The sequence below is a fragment of the Oryzias latipes genome, chromosome 9 (assembly GCF_053564925.1).
Source record: "Oryzias latipes strain Hd-rR chromosome 9, Olatipes_Hd-rR_3.1".
Lineage (NCBI taxonomy): Eukaryota > Metazoa > Chordata > Actinopteri > Beloniformes > Adrianichthyidae > Oryzias > Oryzias latipes.
This window is the reverse complement of record NC_136245.1, coordinates 8,889,324-8,905,201: the sequence shown is the minus strand read 5'-3', so window position 1 is coordinate 8,905,201 and position 15,878 is coordinate 8,889,324. Positions and strand designations below refer to the sequence as shown.

The following is a 15,878-nucleotide window of genomic DNA, read 5'->3' as shown; positions in this document are numbered from 1 at the left end:
ACTCCAAGCAACTTAGAGAAAGGGTTTTCAAAAGGTACAAGTCAGGGGATGGATGCAAAAAAATGTCCAAGGCATTGAGCATCCCACCGAGTTCCGTGAAATCAATCATCAAGAAATGGAAGGAATATGGCACATGTGGGAATCTGCCTAGATCAGGCAACCCTCATAAACTGAGTGACTGTGCAAGTAGGAGACTTGTGAGAGAAGCCACCAAGAACCCTCCGACTACTTTGCAGGAGTTACAAGTTTCAGCTGCTGAGACGGGAGAGACGGTGCATGTAGCAACTGCTGCCCGGGTTCTTCACCGGTCAAAGCATTATGGGACAGTGGCAATGAGAAAGACACTGTTGAAGAAAATACAAATTAGAGCTCGTCTAGAGTTTGCCAAAAGCCATGTGGAAGACTCCATGATCGAGTGGAAGAAGATTCTTGTTTGATGAGACAAAAATTGAGCTTTTTGGTCATCAGACAAGACAATATGTTTGACGGCAACCAACACTGCACATCATCAAAAATACACCATGAAGCATGGTGGTGGCAGCATCATGCTGTGGGATGTTTCTCAGCAACAGGCCCTGGAAGGCTTGTAAAGACAGAGGGCAGAATGCATGCTGCAAAATACACTGACATTTTGGAAGACAATCTTTTGGGGTCTGCAAGAGAACTACAGCTTGGGAGGAGATTTATTTTAAAGCAAGACAATGATCCAAAGCAGACTGCAAAAGCTACACAGGAATGGTTTAAAAAGTATCAGGTAAATGTTCTGGAGTGACTGAGTCAAAGTCCAGACCTAAATCCCATAGAGAATTTGTGGCTGGACTTGAAAAGGGCTGTTCATGTCCGGCCGGTATCCACGCAACCTGACAGAACTTGAGCAGTTTTGCAAAGACAAATGGAGGAAAATTCCAGTGTGCAGATGTACAAGACTGAGACTTATCCAACAGACTTGGTGCTGTGATTGCAGCCAAAGGTGCATCTACTAATTACTGACTTGAAGGGGGTGAATAATTATGCAAACAATTATACCGTATTTTCCGGACTATAAGTCGCCCTTTTTTCATAGTTTGGCAAGGGGTGCGACTTATACTCCGCAGCAACTTATATTAGAAATAAATACATTGTTAACCCTCCTGTTATGTTCAGTTGTGAGGAACAGATATGATGTTCCTGGGTCAATTTGATGTATGAGGTATGTTAAGTGTTAAGAGTATGTTAAGTGACTCAGAGAAACAGCAAACTTTTTTTACAGTAAGATCTTGAAGGCTAACAACATAACATTCTATTTTCCAATGATTTCATAGATTCAGAAATGCAATAAAAATGACAACTGTTTCTAAAAATACAGGATGAAAACAGAGTATTAGTTGGCCAATGATGCTTCATGAAAGGAATAAATAAATAAGTATGAGAAAGAATTACTGTGAAATTATGAGATAAACAGTCTGCTATGATTGTGTCATATGAGTTTGTGCAAGTTATTATATCTTGGTCTCAGATTTTGTCAAATAAATTTCCCGTCAAAATGCGACTTATAGTCCAGTGCGACTTATCTGTGTTTTTTTCTACTTTATAATGCATTTTTGGGCTGGTGCGACTTATACTCCGGAGCGACTTATAGTCCGTAAAATACGGTATTTCATTTTATATTTTTGTTTTCAAGTCACTGCACATTACTTTGTAGAAATCTGTTTTCACATTGACATTGGAGGTTTTTTTCTAGTAAATTCAGTGTGAGGAAAGATAAATTTTATTAACCATGAGTGATTCATGAAAACAACAAAAGGTAAAAACATTCAAAGGGGTGAATACTTTTGCAAGGCACTGTACCTAAGCATTAAAAACCAGCTTACAGATACGACCCAAAGGCCTTGAATAAGTGTCAAATAGCAAGCAAGTATCCACGGACGGGGCTGACAAGATGCAGAAGGAGGAATGGGGATAGATGTAGTCATTCCCACATAGAGTAAGACCAGAAAAGTGAGGCATGAGAAGACTAAAAAGTACTAGAGACAAAAGAAAAAACTCCAAAGCAATCAGTAGTCAAGATACTCCTAAATCCACAATCCTAGAAAGAAGCTATATTTCCAATACACTAAAGAGGAGTCCTATCCATAATGCATCACACGTATGTTTTTTCATTTTAATTGTTTTATATTGTTTAATAAAACATGGACAGAATCAAAAGATCCATGTAAAGAAAATCCTAGGTTTAGTTTTATTTTATTTTTGGTGAATATAAACCCTTTACAAGAATGAGTATTAAATTTTAAAATCTGGTTGCTCAGACAATGGCTGTTATGTTGTGATGGTACTCTGGACACTGAAAAAAACAACATTATCCTGTTTTGTTTTGTTTTATAAGGAAACTTTTCAAAAGAAAATTTAGCAATCAAATTTCCCTTTGATTAATTACGATTGATCACAAAAATACTGTAGTTTATAGTAATCTAATAAATCATATATTAATAATAATGGTAAAATGAATCCAATATTGTATTCTTTTTAGACTTATCAGAAAAGAGACCATTATATACCACACTATTATGCCACATTTTAATTATCATATGTAGCAAACCACAATAGCAGCAGCAAAGAGAACAGATGTAAAACAGAAAACGAAAACAAACAGTGTGTTGTTGGGTTCATGCAGAGAAAACAGGGATCATTCTGAAGACACTCACAGCTGTTTTCCAGGGTTCAGGGATCCTGAATCTATCTCCTGGTCTATGTTGGTGCGAATATCCTCCAGGGCACCATCATCACCAAAAGCGCCCCACTCGGTGTTCACGCACATCCGCCCTTCATCTCCATCCAGAAGGTCAAGGTTCCTCATCTGCTCCATGTAGCAGGCATTGGTGCCGGTTCCTTGAAGGAAGGCATGACAACATAACAACCACCCATCAACAGTCACAAACATAAATAAATAAGTTGTATTTCAGTAAATAAAATAAACATTCTTTCTATATAAAAATACAACATATTTAAAACACAAAGAAAACATATAGCTTTCAAGAAATGCTGACAGTTTTTAGGACGATTCATTTTTAACATTAAAAATACCTTTTGCAATTTTAAGAGCCAACTCTCCAGGCTTCATACATTTTTTCTTACAAGGCTTCTTACATTACAACAATAAAACCTTATCATTTAAGTTATGTTTGACTGATGCAGCCTAAAATTACCAGTAATGATCATTTCTTTAAATATTATAGATCCTGTTAAAAACTTTAGATCTACGTTTTTGAAGTAGAAAATCAAAACTAGACTAAAAACAACATTTTTATTTTAAGCCTGGTAGCTTCTGCTGTACAGAATACAGCTCTCCCCAACAGCCACGTACACACTTTTTTGTTTTATTTCAGTTCTGCAGAGGAACAGCAGAGAAAAGCTTTAACTTGGTGTGGTTTCGGATGATGCACTGGCGGTGATCCCAGGGCTACTATGAGTGAGCATTACCTCTCACTGCAGTCAGTTCACTTAGGCTGAGTGAGCTGAAGTGGGACTTACCCACAATCAGACCAATTTCACAGTACTGATCTTCATAGCCACAGGTCATCATGGTTCCCACTGTGTCATTGACCACTGCCACCACGTCAATGTCAAAATCCTGCAATGAGATTCTGTTTAACGCTACTTCATTCATTATCTTCAGAAAATATTGTATCCGTATTTGGATGATAGGTTCAACGTAAAACCGGTTTTTAAATACTACTAACTTTATACTGCTACATGTACATTTTAATTGGAACACTGTACAGGTTATCATGATCTATCACCCTGCCTGTTACAGCTCTCTCAGTGCTGCGTTTTGCTGATTAAATGACTCAGGCGTCTCTTCATTCTGCTTCACTGAACACACTTGATCTGAGTAATTAGCTGTAAGAAGTGCAGGGAGAGCTGGAAAACAAGCAGGGTGTAGATCCTGAGGGCCACGCTTGGGCAGGCCTGTCATACATGCTGGTCCAGCTCTGCAGTTGATCTAATCCCCGACCACCTGTGAACAGGCAACCATCAGTTGCCTGCAGAGTGCATGCGAGCACATACATGCCTTGGCTTTCCCAGTAAATAGCCATGACATTCGTAAGGTGAAGTTCTTCTTCATTAATATGTGAATGAGTTTGTACAAAAGTCCCTTAAAAAACCCTGCTGCACATTAACTCTATTACCTAGTGCTTCTGAGTGTCAAGGATTCATCAGAAAGAAGTCATTTTCAATTCATGTCATCTGCAAAAACTGACAACTGCAGCATTTGTGCATGTTTGTGCACAGCCCAGTTTCTAATGACTGACTTCCCTCCTTCATCCCAGGTTTTTAGCTCATTAAGCCTATTTATGCAGCTCTCAGTTTTATTTATTATTGGCTTTGTGACATTTTCAAGTTGCAATGGCACTTTTTTTTTCCTTCCAATTGCAAATTCAAATAGGGATGAAGGTCCAGAGCAAACTGTACGAAAGAGATGAAGCCCAGCTAATCCCTTCAGGCTTTCAAATCCAGACCATTCGACTGACTTTGTTTTCTCAGAGTCTACAATTACTGGCTAGCTGAAATGGAAAATTAAAGTTTGGTAATTAATCTTTGATCAAAGCCAGTCAATTTTTAGGATGTATCACTGTAGGTTTAGTATGTTTACTCATAAAGAAAATACAAATGAGTTTTCTGTCTTTACGAATAGAAAAGGGAATAGAAGATAAAAGCCTGACATACCCCTCGCCTTTTAATAGCGGCCCTCAAAAGGCTGACCACATCCTTTCCTTCAACTCCACTTAGCTTGAAGCCTTTGGTCCAAGACAACAAGACACTCTGTGGGAAAAAGAAGAACCCATCATTTATTTGCCCTCATATCCTTCACATTAGTAATTTTTAAAAACATCAAACAGCAAACAACAACACAATATAAAGCAAGAATGATTTGATGAATTTAAAAAATGTGTTTTTCAAAATGTATATAAAATCCTTCATTGCAGAGATTGCAGTATGGTAAAAGGTAATGGTCAGTGATTCTGCATTCAGACTTGGTGTTTGTTTAATACTAACATAGTAATAATAATAATACATTTTATTTGTGTAGCGCTTTAAATGGCACACAAAGAGGCTTTACAACATGTGAGCAAAAAACAGTTAATAAGAACAGAGCTAATACAATAAAAATAATAATAAAAACATAAAAAGACAGATTAAAGATTAAAAGCTACTTTAAAAAGATGAGTTTTTAGTGAGTGTCTCTGAGATGTTGGGGCAGAGTGTTTCATAGGGTTGGAGCAGCAATAGAGAAGGCTCTGTCTCCCCAATTTCAATGTTTGGTCCGACAGGGGAGGGACAAAAGGTTAGCATCGGACGAGCGGGAAGGGGTGTGACGCTGGAGGACATCGTGAGGTAGGGTGTGGCCAGGTTATGAAGGGCTATAAAAGTGATGAGGAGAACTTTGAATTTGATACGCTGAGCGATGGGGAGCGATGTATATTTTTTTATTTTATGTCTTATTTCGCAGTTTTCGTTTTTTATTTTAATTTGACCTTTTTATTATTCCAAAAAAAAATTGCACTGTAATTTCGTTGTACATGTACAATGACAATAAAGATATTTCTATTTCTATTTTCTATTTCTATTAGGATCAGGTTTATGGATCAGAACTCCTTTTCTTTATCTGTGGCTGGATGAAAGCACAGATAATGGCTGATCTCCTTCTTGAGCGTTCTCTACATGCTTAAAGTATGGAGAACACAGAAAAAAAATGTATGGGGCCCGGCGAGCGATGCTGTATTAAAAAACCTGACGAGTGGTAACGAATCTGACTCAAATAAAAACTTAAAAAGTGTATTTTTTCTGTGTCAATATGTGTTGTCAGAGTGACAACGCTATACGCGCATAAAAATAGCACATTTAAAAGACCACTTGAAGTCTAAAAAGAATATTTTTGATTTATGTAAAGTGGGTTGTGTAGAATGGTGATCAGATTTTAATCTAAATTAGCTCAGAAAATGAGACGTGCAGCAAGACAGCGGGCTTAACTGCTGGGCAGAAACATTTTTCACCCACTTGTTCATTCGTAAAAGAAGAAAATAGAGCTAAGAGTAATCATCTATGCAGTTTCTTTGTCTTTTTGTTAGAGGCACAGGAGTCTGTAGTGAATTTGGTACAGTTCAAGCACTGAGAAAGGGAAGCAGACACTACATTTAGCTGGAGATCAATAAAACTTTCAAAGAACAGCGCAAGACGAAATAACATCAGTTCCTGTCAGCTATGTGAGTGTAGCCCGAAAAAATAAAATACATTCTTTTGATGTCTAACTGCCCCTTAAAGCATTTGTATGTGACAGTTGGAGCACGCCACACAAAGTCGAGGTGCAGAGGCAGTAGAAAGGGAGTTTCATGTTTCCCAGCTTCTTCTGTTCAGAAAAGCAATTTCAAGATTAAGTCCAGAGGAAAAGAGCTGCCACTCGATACTGACAGCTAAGAACTTTATTTTTCTCTGAGCCTGGATCATCTGAGTGTGCAAACTTCAACAAGAAAAAAAAAAAAAATCAGGGAAAGAAATAAACCTCAGAAGCTGAGGCAGCAAACTATTCAAACAGGACTAGAACTAAGTTCAGTTAAAGCACAAATATGCATTTTTATGAAGTAATGAGTATTAGGGCCACCCAAAAAAACAAAAAAAAAAGGAATATTACGAGATTTAAAGCCGTAAAGTGATATCTTTAGATCTTGTAAATTTATGTTGTTGTTTTTTTCTCGTAAATGTAAATGTACTAGATGTGAGCATGCAGTGCAGTCAGTGAACGCTGTGCAGCAGCAGCAGCAGAGCAGACAGACTAAACTCAATTAAACAGGGGAGCTGTATGTTTATTGTTAACATTACAAAATTTTTGGAAGCTCATTTGTTTGATTTATGATTTATTCATGATTTATTTATTGATGGGAGGCTTGCAGGATCTCTGCAGCCCGTTGATGAAGCCATCAGTATCCCTGCAGCTGTCCACTTCAATAATTTCATCCTCCACGAAAGACGAGATCTCCTCCAAGTCTGTGTGAGGCTTCTGTCTAAAGACGCCCAGTTTTCGGCATTTTCAATGTTCTTATGCTGATGTAACAGACTACTTTCATTCCTCTTTGTTGCTTTGTATTGAAACAAGACGTTTGCTTTGGAGGAGGGGACGAATGTAACATGATTTTCCTTCCCCTTTGGTGGTCCTTATGCGCACAACAGTGACGAAGGGTGACAAAGAGTCTTCTGGGTTTGTGATTGAAAAGGGCAGAATAAAGTAGCGGTCCTCTAAACCCAGATGTGTTTCTGAGCTCTTTATTTTACATATGAAACTCTGCTTTACTGACACCGAACCCCGGAAAGCCGGCTACACTAACGATTATTTGATTTTAAGTTGCCAAAAGGTTCAGAATTTCTTTGTTTTTAAAATCTATCTGGAAATACGGATTAACAGAACACTTCACATCTAACAATGAAATAAAATATTATAGATATCATTCAAGCGTTAAATATCATACATTTACTACGTTAATTTACCAGGGAAAAAAAGTCATAAATTTAGCATATTACTTTTAAAGTCATAAATGTATAATTTATTCTTGTAATCGAACAGTTGTGACATTTTTACTTTAAAATTTTGATAATTTTTATTTTTTTTATATTAAACTGGCACCTTATACTCAGTCTCAAGTTTTCAAAAAAAATCAGAAATATCCGTGACAAGCTTTGGCCAGAAGTACACAACAAATCAATACAGAATCATCCTTTTCACCCAGCTGTGTTAAGACCTCTCAGTCACAGCGGTGGAGTAGGGCTGTGATACAAATGACAGTCAACTGGCAGATTTTGAGCCCTTGCTTTAAAAAAAAAAAAGGAAAAAGAGACTCACCTGAAACACTTAAAAAGAGCAAGAGCAAATTTTATTCAGGAGGAATAAACACTTGAGTAGACCCAAAATGCAGAAAATTCCTGATCCTACTGTTAATAAAAACTAAATTAAAATATGGAATGTCTTCATAATTTGTCTCAACTTTGAGAAAGACTTAAGAGTAATTTTACTGTGACTAGTTCCTAACACTCCCTGCTGCCGTCTTTTTAAACATTTAGGGCTCTTCCAGAGCTGGACTTAGGTGTTTTTAACACCTCCTTGTTAGAAAATTCCTCATCTTCTACCAACCCAAAAAAAATCTAATCAGATCAACAATACTATAAAGATAAAAAGAGAGAAAAACACTCTAATATCACATCTGTAGCTGTGGTTACATGTGCAAAATGTCTTTGATTGGATCAAAGATCGGATTATAATTGAACTGTTTACATGGGCCCAGAAAAATTTCTTTGATTTTATCGCACGTTTACATACGCCACACCTTCGATTGGAATAAATAATTTTGACATAGGGTGATCACTGCACTTATTTTTTTTTTAAGTTCTGCATATGGTGCGTGATTGGAACTATAATAAAGGACATTAAACACATTCATCTTTGCTTATAATTTACTTTTTCTGCTAGTCCTGTGTTCAGACTTCAAGGGTTTCTGGGGGAAACCTTTTATTAGTGTTCCCCTTCACTCCCTGCGCAGCTGTCACTGCCTCTACGCTGCGCGCTGCCTCTACTTACACAGTCACACGCGCGGTTTTAGCAGCACATACACATCCTCATTCTACAACAGAAGTTTCCGTCTCGCGAGGAAATACGACAAATTTACTGCATTCTAATTAATCACTTCCATTGTATTACAAGCTGCATCCGTTCTTGAGTGCGCGACACGGCCGCCTGCCGGAGGATTTTGTGTTTGGGGGGGGGGTATTACTGTTCTCCTTCACTCCGTAACACCAAACATGAACGCACACTCTTAGAGTTCGATGAATATCACTACATGTTGTGTTTGGGAAATATTTTGTGCAGCGCAAAGTTACGTGTCTGTATAAATAAAGGCGGAGCCTCCTGCCCCACGTTCTTCACGGGTGTCAGGCTTTACGGCTACTGGAAAGGTGACAAAGTGTCTGAACCAAAGAGCACAGGTGAAACCTCGCGTGCAGCTCGAGAGCAGCCCGTTGCAGGAGAATCAACACGCACCCCAACACAGTGGCACACAGTGTTTTTTTTTGGGGGGGGGGCTGTTAACCGTGACACCCCCTGCTTGTTCAATATTCAAAGATCAAAAATCCCACACCGTCACAGCTTTATTTTGAAATCCATACAACAATCTAAAATACCAGAAATAGAGCAGCCGGATGGACTGCAGTCCGAAGCCTCCGGAGCGCACAAAGCCCCCTCCCCTGCTCACAAACACGAAGCAACGAGTCAGACTGCTCTGCTCAGAGACATGGTTCGCTTGTGCAGAGCAGCCGGCCGGTCCAAAGCCTCCTCTTGAGCGCCACACCTTCTACGCATGACGTAAAAGCCAGAGCAGTAGTGACCCACAATCGAAATAAATTGTTTACATGCACCACGATCAGATCAACAATCAGCATAACCCACTTATCTCGATCGGAAGGAAATTTTAATCTGCATGAATCTGATCGGGTCAGGGTATTCCGAACGGTGTGTTTACATGACGCATTTTTATTCTGATCAGGCGTGTATTTTGATTAATTTTGTTGTGTGAATGTGTGTGTGAATGGATAATGGGACTGTGACTGTAAAGCGCTTTGGGCCTTCGAGGAAGGTAGAAAAGCGCTATTCAAGTATACGCCATTTACTGTTTATCATTTAAAGGTGGATTGTGTTGAAGCTTACAGAGGAATTTTATTAAGTAATGCGCCATATTAATAAGGAAAATCTTTAAATCTTGAAATGTAGTTGGATCTTGTTTTTCAAATACTACTCTCAGTTTCAGACCCCATTAAGTGCCTTTTTCATGCCTTAGTTTACTGCTCAGTTTATTATGTTTCGGTCACAAACTATAAATATAAATGACTGTCAAATACATGTAGTTACTACAACATTTTTCCATGCATGACTTGTTAACAAACAAAGCGAGGGCTTTGCCTGCTCTCACCAAAAATGCCAGCATGTTAAAAAGCACAAATCCTCAGAGTACTACAGTCAACTCTGCCTCCTTGATGGTTAGTTCACCCAGTGGCACGAGTACCTGGTATTAGCTAAAAAAAAAACCTGATCATTCTAACCTTTAGAAGCTGGCGGGCATAGGAGAGCTGAATCCGTCTGCCCTCCAGGATTGTTTCAGCTCACATGAGAAATCCCATGAAAATGCAATAAAAATATTTCTTAAATCCCTTACCTCGTCCAGTTTGGTTTGCAGACATGGAAATGAGAAGGTGAAGCCCAGAGGAAGTTTTTTATTCTTTATCCCCTTCATCTCCATAAAGTTAGCCAGACAGTCAACCACGTGGTCAAATAACTGAAAACAAGTCAAGATGATTATGTTTCAAGAGTTAAACAAACATTTGTGATTCAACAAAAAAAGGTATTGATGAGTTTCTTAATACAAACAATGTGTGTAGAAATAAAATATTTTCTGCACAAATAGGATTTATTTCCACTAAAAACATGAATAATTCATATCCAAAGTTGATCTGATATAACGTGCAGCATCATTTGTAAGTCCTGCCCTCCTGCCCTTAGCTGAGAATAATATTGATGTTTTACTTCAAAGTTTTGCTGCTTTCACATACAGCATCTTAAAACAGAATATTGATCATTTATATCTGTGTATTCGGAGATTCAGGAGTTTGAGTTTTTAGACCAAAAGGAAAAATGCAGCATCGACTTCTCTACATGATGTTCTGTGTTTGTTTCTTAAAAGACAAGCGTTTGCTCTCAATTTTAGAAGTGAGTTCAGATGAACTGGCTGTAATTTTTAGGGCTGTAATTTTCAAGGAATTAACAATCACATACATCACTGCCCCGCCTAACCTGCTGTATTTTTACTGAAGCAGATTAAACTAATCTCTGTTTTACGAGGACTTGGAAAAGTCTCCAGGACATTTAAGTATTTTCAGATAACATGAGAAGATTTACAGAGTGCCGGTGTGGACGATGGTGCAGCTGCGACTGTAAAGTTGCTCTCATTTGTTGAGTACCTGAAGCTCATGTTTACTTTAACAAGAGTACAAACTCTCTCCAACACTGCTTGGATCCCAGAACTTAAATTGGACTCCAGTGATATCCCAAAGCTGAAACCATGATGGGGAAGGTTCATAAGCAAAACCACTTTTAATGCATGAATATTTGGAGAACATCAGCCCCACAAACACAGAAGGAAACATGAAAGACAAAAGCGCTGGTGTGATGACTTACGCCGGACCCGCAGCCTCTCATGATGTGCTCAGGAATGGCATAAATCTTGTTTTCCATTTCCACCTTTTGCTCGCCATCAGCCTTGACTTTCACCAGGAGAACTCGGAAGTTGGACCCACCCAGGTCAAGAGACAGGAATTCCCCTTGTTCTTAACAGAAAAAAAAAGTCAGAATTTAACATGTTCAAGGAAAAGATTACGCTTCAGAATCCTTTCTTATGCATTTATGGCTAAATCTGAGGGGAGCATCTGTCTGTTTTAATGTTTTCTTAGAAGGATTTTCATAAAAACCAGCTGAGAACAAAGTACCTTTTTCAGAAATTCATGGTGCTTTCTTCTTCTGATTTAAACTTAAACTCGAGATAAACTTTTTAATTAAAAGTTTTATTTGAAAATCTCATAGAACTACTGAACTGTTACTGAAATATCCTACCTATCCCCTGAATCCCACACGTTCACAGCAAAAAGCTCATTAAATAGCAGCTGTTTCACTATTCCCTTTTTTTTCTCAGTGTGTTGCCTCTTAAAAACTACCGTATGTTTTAGTTCAAAGCTCAAAAAATGTTGGCATAAGAAATGTCTGCACACATCCATGAAATACCCAAGGACTAACCAGTAACTAGACTCTACACATCTGTCTTTATATGTAAGTTTAAACATAGAAATCTACACAAAAATGCCAAATGGCTCAGTTTTTCAGCTGATTTTTCAGCAATGGTTCCTTTTGTGCCTCTCGGTCATCTTTGGAGATAATTGCATGCTTTCACTTTTTCTTTTCCTGCCTATAATTGTAATTAGGCCAGCACAATAAATCAAAAATTTATCGTCTTTGTAATATCGTCCAGTTTTAGTCACTTAAATGACATTAAAGACATGTTCATACCATTTATGAATTGCTTTTATGCAATTTCATTTTTGTAAATAAAACATTCAGAAAATAATTTTCATCTGTTTCAGACTTTAGGTGACGGACACAGCTCTACCCATGGGGGAGTGCAGAGAAGCTTTTTTATTTTAATTGACGCTGGTCAAATAAAGACAGACAAATTTCTAACTGATTATTAATAGTGCAGTTCTTGAAATGACTTGGTAATAGAAATCATTAAACTACGTACTCCCAGACTAAGTAGTAAAAACAAGGCAGCTTCATTTATTTGCACATTATGCACAGGGGCAATTCAAAATGCTTTACAAAGGTCTCAAAGCTTTTGTTACAAACAGGAACATTTCAGGAAACAAACCTTTAAAAAAGTACAACTATTTAATCTGTGAGAAAGAACTATTTTCAAACAAAGGCTCAAGAAAAAAGCTAAAAATAAAAAATAGATAAAGTGGGGGGAATATCTGAGCTTTCTAGCAGCTTTAAACTGTTAAGTTCTGTTAAGTTCTGATTGTATGCTTTGCCTGCAGATCAGACTCCTTTTGTTAAACAACACCCACACAAAAGGAACATGAGTGTCAAATAAAAATAATAATAAAACGAACAATGTATTTTATATTTATTTTTTAAAACATAAATAGGCTCATATATTCGTTACTTTTCCACTAACAACTGGATGAACCTGATCTCTCAACATCATTCATGTGTTCAGTGCATTATAAATGAGATATACAGACAATGCTTTGATGTAGTGATGAGGCTAAACACTTTCAACAGTAGTTTCTCCCACTTGTATCTAGAGCGTCTAGTTTCTGAACTCATTTTTGGACAAGCGTTGAACGTCAAATGTGACACATCAACAAAAGAGACAGCGGATGCAAATTTGACGCGTGAAACGCGTTTGGTGTGAACACAGCATTACGTTGGGCTTTGCGGAGATGTTAAGAAGCTTCTATTTGATTTTTTTCTGCGTCTTACACTCGAGAGCAACTTCTATTCCGAAAAATATGGTGATACATTAGCCATACAAATGTGTTTTGATATCAAGTGCACCAAAGGTATAACCTGATAAAACCCCAATGCAGCGTCTGAGAAGAGCAGACAAAACGTATAAATGCCTTTTTAAAGTTTTGTTTTAAAATGACTGCAGAAAAACAAAACTGAGCAGAAATGCCATGAAAGTAGAGATGAAAGAAAGGAAAAGGCTGTTAATGAATGACAGCTTACAGCCCACAAATGTGGAATATTTTCAAGAATTGACAGAAAGGCTTCAGAAAATGTTTCTTTCACTGTTCTTTGCAAAACATTCAAACTATAATCGTACTTTGAGGTTGTCGAGTCTTTCCTTATGAGGACCATATTTTCAGCGAAGAATAATTCCCAGAGTCAAATTTGTCTTTTAAAACACAACCACTGCTGCGTTTGACCTTTTTCGTGTTTGACATTTCAACAATTTCCAAGTAACCCACATATGCTGTAATCTGTATAACCTTAGGTCGCACAGAGGCTAAGATTGTGTTCACTTCCACTTTAAAAACATTTTCTGTGAAAGAATCATTACCTGTTCCGTCGGGAGTAGAGCGCACAAATGTGGGCAGCATCTTGACAGCAGCCGCGGGGTTTGTGTCTCTGCACAAGCCTTTGTCCATCTCGCGCCTGAACCTCAGGGACAAATCCATCACAGCCTGATCTGACACCATGAACTGCTGCAGGAATTGGTCCACCTGCACAGAATAAAACACATCACTATGTTGACCAATTATTAAGAAGCGCGTGTTAATTAAAAGACCTAAGGCGTAAGTCACATCCAGCCGAGGTACAGTAAATAACAGAAACAGTTCGGAATTCTAATGAGAGCTTCATTCATGGATGGCTACTCAAATCTAACCCTCAAATTGCTTTTTTTGCAGCCTCATTCTTCCAAAGGTTTTTATCCCTAAAAGCATGAAAATTATGATCATTTCCGAGCTGTAGTTTCTTTTCTTCCCTTTTTTTTGATAGTGCATGTCAGTAAAGAAATAGTAACAATCTGTCCCACTTTGCATGTTCAGTATGCAGATTATACAGAAATAAGTTTTTGGATTGAATTGTATTACAACAGATATAATCAATAAAGCTCTGCCTTTATAAATAAACGGAGTTCTCACAAAAGCATCACAAGGTCTTCCTTAAGATGATCCATAAAAGCAGCCTAATATGTTTCACTGAATTTGTTCAAAAGATACTTTAAAAGGAAAGAAAAGTTAGACAAGTGACAGATATGAACATTTACATTCACCTCTATTGTCTGATGCAGATGATAGGTTGTGAAATGCTGTCATATGCTGCCACACCCATGACAAAATGTGCTGGGGAGGATCATGCACATTGCCCCCAGTTTAAAACGCATCTGCTAAATGTTTTACTACATTGTTCAAATGTCCCCCACTTAGATAACCTAGAAGGCAAAGGGCATATCATTTATAAGGCAAATAGCTATAGATATAGTTATATTGGCGCTATCTATACAATTTTGAGCCAGATACCAGCTTGGGTGAGGAAAACAAAGACATACATGGATCTATTTGTCTGCAAGCTAATGCATCAGAATGGAGTGGAGCAGGGAGCTTGTGGCCTGCTGACTGCACATCCCTGCCACAGGCTTTTCCAAAGGCTTTTTCCGTCTGCTCCTAATTCACAACAATTTAAATAAAGAAATAGTCAGAAACAAAATTTTAAGGTTAATTTTTCTTTTTATATGCCCTAAATCTCATTAGAAAATGCTCTAAAAAAACATGTTTAAAACACTGAAAACACAATTTTCATTAAAAGAGACGCCACAGTGAATCAACCAACAATTCCTGCATGTAATTCGATTTCATTTGAACATAGAATGCCTTTTCTTGTCCATCCCTCTGCATTTACCAGGACTTGAGACGGGCACGTGGAAACACTAAAAGCCAGCACCTGGAGGGCCCAGGCGGTGTAGCATCCGAGGATTGAACCACCTATGGAGATGCTGATTCCATTTTCCAGCAGAACTTTGCACCTGCTCACACGGCTGTGCTTGATTGGCCAGGAAACTCATCTGATCTGAACCTGAGTAAAACAAACTCCAGGCTGTTGTCAAGAGGAAGATGACAGACACCAGACCCAACACTGTGGATGACCTAAGGCAGCTTTCAAAGCAAGCTGGGCTTCCATTAGAGGAGGGGTGGGCAAACTACGGCCCGCGGGCTGGATCCGGCCCGCCTCCATGTTTGGTCCGGCCCACTGAACAATATCAGAGAGCCATGTTTTTTGTTTTTTTCATCTGGCCACACGATCAAGACGTGACATTTTATTCCACCCTCCTGCAGTCTGTGCTCCAACCTGAAACCCTCTAAAATCCCTGTTAAATAGAGCAGAAGACAGACTTCCTTTTCTACGTCGCAGTTCATCTTTCCCTGTCAATCAATCTCCTCAGTCCGTGTCTCCTGTAGAGAAAGGCGGAGCTCTTCAGATCTACAGAAATCTTTGATCGATAAGATCTTCGTTTTCATTCTAAGGTCCTGGACCTAATTTCTTTGAAGGGTTAAGAATTTAAACAAGAGAAAAGGGTGAAAATGTTCATGTTTGTGTGAGAAAAGTGTATTTAGGCAGGGAGGAGTTTTACTGCCATAAACATCTGTAATCAGACTCCGTGGATTTCACCGATCACGGTTATTTTTAGAACGCAACCCCTGCAGTAAACGAGGAACTCTGAAGTAGTGAAAAGGTAACGCAGAAATAT

At 38.3% G+C, this 15,878-nt stretch overlaps 1 protein-coding gene across 1 annotated transcript in view; it reads right to left on the bottom strand.

Annotated features, from left to right (window-relative positions):
- The window catches only part of hk2 (hexokinase 2), a 55,286-nt gene that overhangs the window by 31,991 nt on the left and 7,417 nt on the right, over nt 1–15,878 (bottom strand). Inside the window, exons 2-7 of the mRNA XM_004072867.5 lie at nt 13,689–13,851; nt 11,249–11,397; nt 10,230–10,349; nt 4,705–4,800; nt 3,508–3,607; nt 2,682–2,865 (exon numbers count right to left, since the gene is read on the bottom strand). Of these exons, the coding sequence (XP_004072915.1) occupies nt 2,682–2,865; nt 3,508–3,607; nt 4,705–4,800; nt 10,230–10,349; nt 11,249–11,397; nt 13,689–13,851 (812 nt within the window). The remainder of the gene's footprint in view (nt 1–2,681; nt 2,866–3,507; nt 3,608–4,704; nt 4,801–10,229; nt 10,350–11,248; nt 11,398–13,688; nt 13,852–15,878) is intronic.